The sequence below is a fragment of the Vigna radiata genome, chromosome 7 (assembly GCF_000741045.1).
Source record: "Vigna radiata var. radiata cultivar VC1973A chromosome 7, Vradiata_ver6, whole genome shotgun sequence".
Lineage (NCBI taxonomy): Eukaryota > Viridiplantae > Streptophyta > Magnoliopsida > Fabales > Fabaceae > Vigna > Vigna radiata.
In genome coordinates this window covers 47566303-47575154 of record NC_028357.1, presented here as the reverse complement: position 1 = coordinate 47575154, position 8852 = coordinate 47566303, and the positions used below count along the sequence as shown (strand labels likewise).

The 8852-nt window shown below is 34.4% G+C and overlaps 1 protein-coding gene across 1 annotated transcript in view; it reads right to left on the bottom strand.

The window, feature by feature from the left end:
- The window catches only part of LOC106767790, an 89627-nt gene that overhangs the window by 56789 nt on the left and 23986 nt on the right, over positions 1–8852 (bottom strand). The window contains exons 9-12 of the mRNA XM_014652742.2: positions 5078–5179; positions 4736–4936; positions 3744–3901; positions 524–682 (exon numbers count right to left, since the gene is read on the bottom strand). Coding sequence (XP_014508228.1) covers positions 524–682; positions 3744–3901; positions 4736–4936; positions 5078–5179 — 620 coding nt within the window. The remainder of the gene's footprint in view (positions 1–523; positions 683–3743; positions 3902–4735; positions 4937–5077; positions 5180–8852) is intronic.

Sequence of the window (8852 nt, the reverse complement as noted above, 5' to 3'; positions counted from 1 at the left end):
GACATCACTGGAATAAATCAAATGAAGAAAACAGAGAGTACTCAACTGTGCTTGTAATTAATGTATATATATATATATATATATATATAGGTTACAAAAAGAGACATGCCTTAAACTTTAAACCTAAAACTGGGTACAAACAAAACAAATAATAACAATATAACATGACAATTCAACAACATTCTTATCAGATACAGCAGAAAAGAGCACAAAGCACATTGAACCCACAGATAAGCACAAACAAATCACCAGATTCATAACCCAGAATCTCTAATCTCTCTCTTCACTTCATTTTCCTATACAGAATCGAGAGCTATTCGATATCATTGAATTCTTATTTAAAAAAAATAGATTACTAAGAAACTATTGCTTACAAGCCTCTCGATTCAGTAAATCACACATGCACACAAACAACCTTATTCATGAAATGACAAAACAAAAGTCACGAAGCATGATCTTTTTCACAAAAAAATACAACCACCTTTAAAAAGCATCAGCACAATAGGATAAAAATTATTCAGACCTCCATAGAAGAATAACTTTCGAATCAAGATCTTTCTCTATTTCTCTTAATTCTGTGCGATTGACATTTGATGATTGTTGAAGAAAATCCATATACATCTGAATATACTGACGTCGACACTGACAAAGATGTCTAATTTGATCCCATGACAAGCGATAACTGATTCAGTACAGAAGCATCAAGTCAGCCTCAGATCAAGTTTCCAGAAATGAATGGTAATACATATCATATTAGAAGTTAAGTAGTTACTGAGTTAGCCACACACCTTTCATTGTGATAGTTGTCTATAAGGTTTTGTTAAGATCTAAGCTAACTCTTGACAGTCAATAGCTCTATTTATGAAAGATTGTGTCTCTCTCATTTTGTATCAGTACATTAATAACAATAGGTTTCTCTTCAATTTTTTCTTTCAAATTCTTTGTACCATTAACATGGTATCATAGCCTTGATCCTCAACTAAATTATACTTTAGCTATAAAACAGCCTGGTAAGCTTGACTACGTCTTTGGCATTTAAGTCGGACATCTTTCAAACGATTCCACTCTCTTACTCCAAGCAAATAAATTACAGATCTTTTGCATAAAACCAACATGCCTAAGGCCTAGTATATCTCCTCCCTTACAGCATATAACTGCAAGCTCTCAAAAAATGAAACAAACCTGCCGACTGATCTCACTCTCAACAGGTCTGGAGGGGGCTCTCCAATATGTCATAATTACATGTCCAAAAAACCACCTATAAAGTTAATAAAGTCTGCTAACTCACGGCTCACCCTCTTAGGGATCACAAACTGCTGTCAAATATATCTGATACAAGACCCCTCATTAAGAAAGTACACGTCAGAAGGCACAAGAATAGAAATAAGGATAGGGATATAAATACAGTTGTAACCAACTTGAAGTGGTTAGAGTAGTTGCAGCTAATTGTGATACAGCTATAGAACTAATTCAGAGCAATTACAGTAGTCATGATTAACTGTTCTGTAATTAGTAGAATAAATAGGAGGTTGGTTAGAGAGGCAAGTGTGATTGTGGTGTATAATGGAAGAGTTTTTGGGCAATCTCGAATAGTCTTGAAGTGTGCATCATTTCCTCTTGGGTGAAGTTGATCTAGAGAAAAGGTTTTATAATAAAGTTGTACTGTTCCTGTAATATTGTGTGAATCCCTAAATCGTTTCCAAAATTACCAGTTGATTCTATCAATATCCTTAGGTAACTCAAGGGTAACTACTCTTTGGCCTTCAGATCCTTCCTGCTGCTGCTCATCAGCCTCTTACATTAAAAGCTTTCAGTGACACTGGATTGGACTGCAGACCACCCTGATAATCGCTTCTACACTTCTGGTGCTACCATAGTTAGATCCAAACCTAGTCTCTTGGATGTCCTGCACGAAAAAGAATGTTGCCAGCGCAAGCATAGACCCACAATACAGCAGCTTATCTAAGGTTACTGCTCAGATTTTGGATTTAGACTTTGCCCGATGAACTTGGGTCTGGTTCTCCACTACCATTTATTGTGGTTATCCATTCTTATTAATATCCTACAATCGACGATAGAATATAGACAATTTGATTCAAGCATATGGTGATGTGAACCACGCTGCTTTATCATTTTGGTGCTTGAACCAGGTATGAATTGCCATATGGTTTCGATATTATGGGGTGTCTAATCCCACACCAATAGTATGGGGTACTCAATTAGGTGTTTGGCTCTCCACCCTAAACATCTAGATTTTAAATGCAGGTTCCCCAAATGCTTGTTCGCTTATCAAATTGTAAAAGTAGCAGATGAATGGCTGAATACAGGTGAACCATATAATATTGGTGCAAAAAGGGTGCCTAAAATGATTTTTTTACTTTCAAGAAATTAGTTAAAACAGGGAAAATTGAGCACCCCTTCACAGTTACTATCTTCAGCCCTTCACTTGCTTGTCATCATGGCAGAAAAAATGGCACTGCCTTCAATTGCTAGCAGTCTTACCAGCGCCAGGTAAAGAGTTGCAGAACAGCTTGCTGTTATTCAGAGACAACATTGACAAATGTGTCACTGATGCATGTGTCTCCCTCGTGTATCTTCAACAAGTTTCAAGAAATATACACACACATACACATGTATATATGCTATAGTATTTTTTTAAAATTATATTAGTTTTTATGAATTTATAAAATTTATTGTTTTAAATTATCCAGTTATCTTTAAAATGTTAATATATTTTAAATATACACATAAGTGGGTCAGATATTTATATATTATATGTAATTCAAAGTATGTTTTGATATTTAATATATTTCCTTATGTTTAAATCCTGTTAGATTTGAGGTTATTTAATTCAAAGAATGATTTAATGTTAGACATGTTTCCTTATGTTAAAATCCTTTTAGATTTAAGTTTGCTTAGTTATTGTTTATGACTTTGTACATTTAACTCTTTGTTAATTGTATATGCTATGCTCTATAATTGATCAAGAATCTCATGATTTGCAAGAGGAATAAAAAATTAAAAAATGGAAGTGCATACTAATACATATTATGCAGGGTCGATCACAGATAGGAAATCTACCTCAGAATATTGCATGTTCTTGGGTGGAAATATGGTTAACTTAGAAAAGTAAAACACAAAATATTATTGTAAGGTCTAGTGTAGAGGCTGAAGTCCAACCTGACACATGGAATGTGTGAATTGTTGTGGCTGAGAATTATTTTGAATGATCTTTAAGTAGCATATGAAGAACCTATGATTATTTATTGTGATAATAAGTCCGCTATTAGCATTTTTCATAATCTAGTTCAGTATGATAGGACCAAACACAGATAGATTGGCACTTTATTAAAGAGAAACTGAATAGTGGTCATATCAGTACTTCTTATGTTCCATCTAGGTATCAATTAGTGAATATGTTCACAAAAGCTCTTCCTACTAGCGATTTCATAATCTTACATGCAAGCTGGGTATCCATCAACCAGCTTAATGGGAAGTGTTGTTAGTAGGACATTAAATATTCTACTTGAAGTTGTTAGAAGATTTTAGAAGGTTCTTGATACTATAGGGTTAGAGTTCTATATATATAGATGTTAATGTACTATTTTGGATTAATCAATTTGAATAAGTATCTTCTCTCACATTTCAAGTAATGGTATTCTCTACAATCTTTTCCAAAATTCTCCATGTACAATAAACATAAAATGTAGATGACTTATTTTAAAAACAAAAATTCAAGTTACCACTTCTGCTGCTGCTGGAGTGAAGCCTGCGCAGCAAACTGCCACCACAAACAAGGAGCCTTGGAGATGGGAACTGCAGGTCGTAAATGAGAAACTCCCATATATGTCTTGTATCTTGAAACAGCTTCCAAAAGTTTAATCCAATCATGATACTGAGACTATAATTCACAGAGCAACAAGTCAAAAACAATATCAAAGCAGACAAAGGTCAGTTAAAGCATGTCAAGTTAGAAAGCACATTATTAGAGCATTTTGAATATTATTTATCCGGCGTCATACCAGACATACTACTCTTATGTTCTGAATCTAATTCATTAATATGAATACATCATGACATATCCAACTAATGTATGTTGGAGATCTCTGGTGATCCCGTTTATATACACAATATTCTGATAAAATTTTCTCCTTTTATGAAAATAAAAAAATATAAAAGGAAGCAAGTGATAACAAAGAAAAAAAATCAAATCAAGTGATAATAAAAAAATAAAATGAAATCAAGTGATAACAAAGAAAAAAAATGAAATCAAGTGATAACATAAAATCCAGAATATGGTCAAATCAGATAAAGAAAATATGGGAGGGTGAGGAATCACTCAATCATTTTCCAATTCCTATGACCATCCAACAAGGAATCCCTTAGTACTCTGGTACAAATTTAAAAGATAAAAAAAATAAACATAACATGACTAAGGACAAAAATCAAAGAAAAACATTTTCCCAAGCTTTAGTTGTAAATGGAAACAATAGGCAACCAACAACTGTCAAGTACTAAAACTATCCCACTCCAACCTACATTGGCAAAAAAATTAAAAATATAAATTACAGTATCCAGTAAATATTCAATTCAGGCAAGTTATCTTACAAACAAGGAAGATGATTCAAAGTATAGAAAACAGGCTTCTAGAGTTATCTCCTTAATCAGGATCCTATTTAACTCTAAAATCATCATTGATTCAATGGAAGTGTCAAATACTTAAGAAATAACATACCTCTGTAAGAGTAAGTGAGATCTCTGTGAGGACAAGCGTAACTTTCTCAAATGGAATTTCTGGATTAGCTCTTTCTTGGTTTCCAAGCCGATGATACTGCAGAACTGCATTGATAGGATAAACCAAGTATCCACGATTCCTAGCCCACTTAGATACAAATTTAGGATCATCAGTGGGCTCATTTATGCCATCTTCAAATATCTACCACAATGAAAAAATAAAAGACGTGTGAAAATAAGACAAAAGTCGCATGACATACCAATAAGAAAAAGTTATTGACAATTATATGTATGTAGCTCATAGAATAAGAAGATTAAAGTTATCAAACAAAGTACAACAAACCTCTATCCAATCTCGTGGATTGATGTCCTCCCATCTCTTATCAATCTCCCAAGGAAGGTGGTCAGAATCATGATAAAGAGCTAGTCTCTCCAGTTGCACTGACTGTAGTGAGAACAAATAGTAGTCAGACAAAAAATAAGTTGCACTCACGGTAACAATACAAAATCCCACTTCAAGTGTAAGCTAAACAACTCAACAAAAAATGCACTTACCAAGGATCAAACTATATCAAAGTGGATAAATATTTTAGGAACCAAACAATGGCTTTGTTAAACCATCTGGCTATCAGAAAAAACAGAGAAAAAGATTTTCCAATTTATTCCAGAATTATGAATACCAGGTGAACAACCAGAGAAAAAGAGAAATTGAACTGAAAATGCTCATCAAATTTAAATGTATTCTGATTACATAGAGACAAAACATTAAGACCGTTATATACAGATAGGCTAGGCTATAAACTGAACGCTACTAGCTGATACTTAATTGATTTGCAGCTAACTCTAGATATTATATCTGCAAGACAGCTGGCTCAATTATCCAGAACCTGGTAGATGACTAAAGAGCTGGGTCAGTTACTAAAAATACAGATAACAGAATCATATTTTACACCATGTGTAGGGGGGCCTTGAAATTCTACATATTGCAAAAAAGATTATAGTAGAAAATAATATTGAAATTTATTATTCAGAATTGAATGAAAATACATTCTCATATCCTCTATTTGTAACAATCTAATTCTCCTAAAAAGAGAAATAGGGAAACTAGGAAAACAAAATAAAATAGAAGATTGTATATCTATTTTCTCTAATTAGGAAGATTCTAAATATATCTTCTCTAATTACGACACTCATCCTCAACTTGGTAAATGAATATCAATCATTCCCAACTTGCCTACAAGATCTTGAAATATACCCGGAGGAAGCCCTTTTGTAAAAATATTTGCTATTTGAAGTTCGGTAGGAACATGAGTTGTAATCACAAAGCGTCTGTCAAGATTATCTTTGATGAAATGTCTGTCAATCTCAATGTGTTTGGTTCTATCATGTTGTCCTGGACTATGGGCTATGCTCATGGCAGACTTATTGTCACAGTGTAGTTGCACCGGGTTCTCCACTTTGACTTTAAGATCATCCAAAATGATTTTCATCCAAAGTCCTTCACACATTCCTTGAGCAAGAGCTCGAAATTCAGCTTTTGCACTAGAACGAGATACTCTATCTTGTTTTTTGCTTCTCCATGTTACCAGACTGTCTCCAAGAAACACACAATACCCAAAAGTAGATTTTCTGTCAATAATAGTTTCTGCATAGTCAGCATCAGTATATATCTTCATAGTCAAAGTGTCTTCCCTTTTGAATAATAGCCCCTTTCCTGGACTTGACTTCAAGTATTGGAGAATTTTGTCAATTGCTTGCATGTGTCTCTCTCTTGGATCATGCATAAATTGGCTCACAACAATAACTGCATAAGCAATGTCTGGTCTTGTGTGTGATAGATAAATCAATTTTCCTACCAATCTCTGATATTGGGCCTTCTCTACAGGAGCACTTTCTTCACATCCAATTCTGTGATTCTGTTCTATAGGAACTGTTGAGGTTCTACATCCCAGCTTTCCTGTGTCTTTGAGGAGATCAAGTACATATTTCCTTTGGGAGATGAAAATTGCTTATTCCAAGAAAATATTTGAGTTTTCCTAGGTCTTTCATTTCAAATTGAGCTGCCAATTTATCTTTTAATGTCAATTTTTCTGTTTCATCATCTCCTGCAATAATCATATCATTCACATAGACAAGTAGTAGAGTGAGTTTACCTGTAGAAGAGTGCTTTATGAATAGAGTATGATCTCCTTGGCTTTGTCTGTATCCCAAGGAAACCATTGCTTTTGTAAATCTTCCAAACCATGCTCTAAGGGATTGCTTAAGACCATACAATGCTTTCTTCAAGAGGCATACCTTGTTTCTTTCATTTTTCACTTCAAAACCTAGGGGAATCTCCATGTACACTTCCTCATCTAGATTTCCATGAAGAAAGGCATTTTTCACATCTAGCTCGTGTAAGTCCCATCCAAAATGGGCAATCAAAGGGAGAATAACTCGAACTGTATTCATCTTTGCCACTGGGAAAAATATCTCTTCATAGTCAATCTCATATGTTTGGGTATATCCTTTTTGCCACCAATCTAGCTTTATATCTTTCTATTATCCCATCTGCCTTATGTTTTACTGGGAATATCCATCTACACCCTACTGCCTTCTTGTCTCTTGGCTTATCAACAATCTCCCAAGTTTAATTTCTTTCTAATGCATTCATCTCTTCTTTCATGGCTTGATTCCAATGTTCAAGTTTCATGGCCTCGTGGATTGAGGTAGGAATTTTTGTGGCATCAATGGCAGCAATAAAACTTTTGTGCTTATCAGAGAGATTGTTAGTGCAAGCATATTGAGAAATAGGATATTTAGCACATGATCTTCTTCCCTTTCTTAATGCAATGGATAAATCTTCAGTAATACTTACCTCCTCCTCATTGATATCTTCAGGGATCCTCACCTCCGGATTAGACAATTTTTCTTGCTCGAGAGTTGAAGTGGGTTGTTCTCTTCATTCATATTTTTTGCCAAAAAATTTGTCTTCTTCCTCTTCTTTCTCACTGTGGACTATGGTAGCTTCATTGGTCAGGTCTTGGGCATCCTGCAAAGACAAACATGGTAATGACAAGGAGAGTTCATCTAATTTAAGTGCTTTCTCCCCTGAAGTGGTGGACTGACATAAAAGGATTGTGTTTCATGAAAGGTGACATCCATGGTGATAAAGATGCGACGACTCTGAGGATGATAACATTTGTACCCTTTTTTATTAGAAGGATACCCAATAAAGACACATTTAAGAGCTCTGGGGTCCAATTTACCACAGTTAGGATGATGAAAGTGAACAAAAACAACACATCCAAACACTCGACTAGGTAGACTCGTTAGTAAGGAAGAAGAAGGAACAAAAGACAATAGAGACTCTATAGGACTAAAGTCATTTAAGACACGAGTGGGTAACCTGTTGATGAGATATGTGGCAGTTAACACAGCTTCTCCCCAGTAATTTTTTGGAACAGACATTTGAAAAAGAAGAGCTCTAGTTACTTCAAGAAGATGACGATTCTTTCTTTCAGCAACCCCATTTTGTTCAGGGGTATTAACACAGGTTAGTTCATGAACAATACCATTTATGAGATAAAAAATTGAGAAAATCATGATTCACATATTCAGTACCATTATCATATCTAATTCTTTTGATATTTTTTCCAAATTGATTTTGGACAAGATGGAAAAAATTAACAAAAATTTGAAAAACTTCGGATTTATTTTTTATAAGGTATGTCAATGTGACACGGGTACAATCGTTGTGGGAAATCAAATAGTATTTTAGGAAAGAATAAATTAGNAAATNTGTGTATTTCATTACAAGTATATATTTTATTGTAATCGGTACAGATTTGAATAAATAGGGACAATCCCATAAATCAAGGGATTCTAGAATAGAATATAGTTATTATATTTCCTAAAATAGCTTAGGTCTCCTGTAAATATCTTGTATGATCTCTTTGTAATAAAGATATCAATTTCCATTTAACCTAATTTCCCAGATGGTATCAGAGCTTCCGATCTAGGAAGCTCTGTCTGCGCATTGTAAACCCTAAGACGGCAGCCTGCATTGCTGCTGCATTTTTCTTAACCCTAAGACGGCAGCCTGCATTGCTGCTGCATCTCTCTTAACCCTAAGACGG